The sequence below is a fragment of the Grammomys surdaster genome, unplaced genomic scaffold (assembly GCF_004785775.1).
Source record: "Grammomys surdaster isolate TR1022 unplaced genomic scaffold, NIH_TR_1.0 140, whole genome shotgun sequence".
Lineage (NCBI taxonomy): Eukaryota > Metazoa > Chordata > Mammalia > Rodentia > Muridae > Grammomys > Grammomys surdaster.
Genome location: NW_021604598.1, coordinates 50,280 through 51,879, shown reverse-complemented (window position 1 = coordinate 51,879; position 1,600 = coordinate 50,280). Strand labels below are relative to the sequence as shown.

Genomic DNA, 1,600 nt, shown 5'->3' with positions numbered 1-1,600 from the left:
TTGTAATAATATCATTTGCCACGATATTTTCAAATGCTTCAATATTCATTGAAGAGAACTGAAATTTAAAGTATAGGGGACAAGAGGACTGGAGGACAAGCATATAAAATGTTGATTACTAATGTCATTTACACTATAAATAAGGCATGCTAAAAAATTAAAAGACTAGTTTTCAAGATTCAAATATATCAAATTTAGTGACATTATTTACAAAATGTGTTAATAATGTGATCTGAAAGAATTTGTGAAAACTAAGTGCAAGGTGGAACAGCAATATTTATACTCACTGTATATTAATGAAACTGTATCTTTACCCAAAAAAATTCAGATCATCTTGCCTATTCGTTTTGGTAATATTCAAGAGCAGCATGGAAATTTCAAACCAATCAGGTATTTCTGATTTTTTTCTCATTGGATTGACATATGCTCCAGACATTGAGTCATTTATATTCAGCTTGTTCCTGTTTATATATTTTGTTACCATCTTTGGGAACATTCTCATTATCTTGGCTGTAAGCTTAGACTATCACCTCCATACACCCATGTACTTTTTTATTGCCAATCTGTCTTTTACTGACATCTGTATAAGCACAACAATAATCCCCAAAATGCTGTTGAATATTGAAACACATATTCATAGCATTACCTACACAGGCTGCCTGTCCCAGGTGTGTTTTGTATTGATTTTTGGTGGGTTAGAAAGTTGTCTACTTGCTGTGATGGCCTATGATCGTTACTTGGCCATAGTTCATCCACTAAGATATACAGTTATCATGAACCCTTGTCTCTGTGTACTGCTGGTTTTACTCTCACTGTTTATCAGTACCATGAATGCACTACTGCATAGTCTGATGTTGTTAAAACTGTCCTTCTGCAAAGACCAGAATATCCTTCATTTCTTCTGTGAACTTGTTCAAGTCATCAAACATGCCTGCTCTGATACTTTCATCAATACTCTTCTTATTTACACAGTGACTAGTGTATTTGCTGGTGTTCCTCTTGCTGGGATTATTTTCTCTTATATTCAAATTGTGTCCTCCATTCTTAAGATCTCATCAGTCCAGGGACGGAATAAAGCCTTTTCCACTTGTGGATCTCATCTCTCAATAGTATCTTTATTCTATGGGACAGCTTTTGGAGTGTATATGAGTTCTGCAGTTTCTAACTCTTCTGCTAAGAATATAGTCTTTTCTATGATGTATATTGTGGTCCCTCAAATGCTGAACCCTTTTATATACAGTTTGAGAAACAGAGAAATGAAGCAAGCCATAAAACACCTACTGTTTTCTGCGGTCTTATCATCTCTATAAATTGTGTTACAGAAATGTTGGGGAACCAGAAAACTAACTTCTTTATCATTAAGCCCTTTAAATTATCTAAACACATTTCTGTGGTACTTAAGTTTGACAGTGTATTTTTTTCCTTCCTTCCTCTTTCCTTCCTTCCTTCTTTCTTTCTTTCTTTCTTTCTTTCTTTCTTTCTTTCTTTCTTTCTTTTTTCTTTTTCTTTTTTTTATTTTTCAGGGATGTGATATTCCATAAATAATGTCATGTTTTATTTTTATTCTTCTTCTGGGGCAAAGGCAGATGAGAGCTTTCTT

General features: G+C 33.8%; 1 protein-coding gene across 1 annotated transcript; it reads left to right on the top strand.

Annotated features, from left to right (window-relative positions):
* The first annotated feature begins 325 nt into the window (after positions 1 to 325).
* On the top strand, positions 326 to 1,388 carry LOC114618205 (olfactory receptor 7G1-like). Its single transcript, XM_028763898.1, has one exon. It carries the CDS (start codon positions 369 to 371, stop codon positions 1,308 to 1,310), a length of 942 nt encoding a protein of 313 aa, XP_028619731.1. The 5' UTR covers positions 326 to 368; the 3' UTR covers positions 1,311 to 1,388.
* Positions 1,389 to 1,600: the final 212 nt, after the last annotated feature.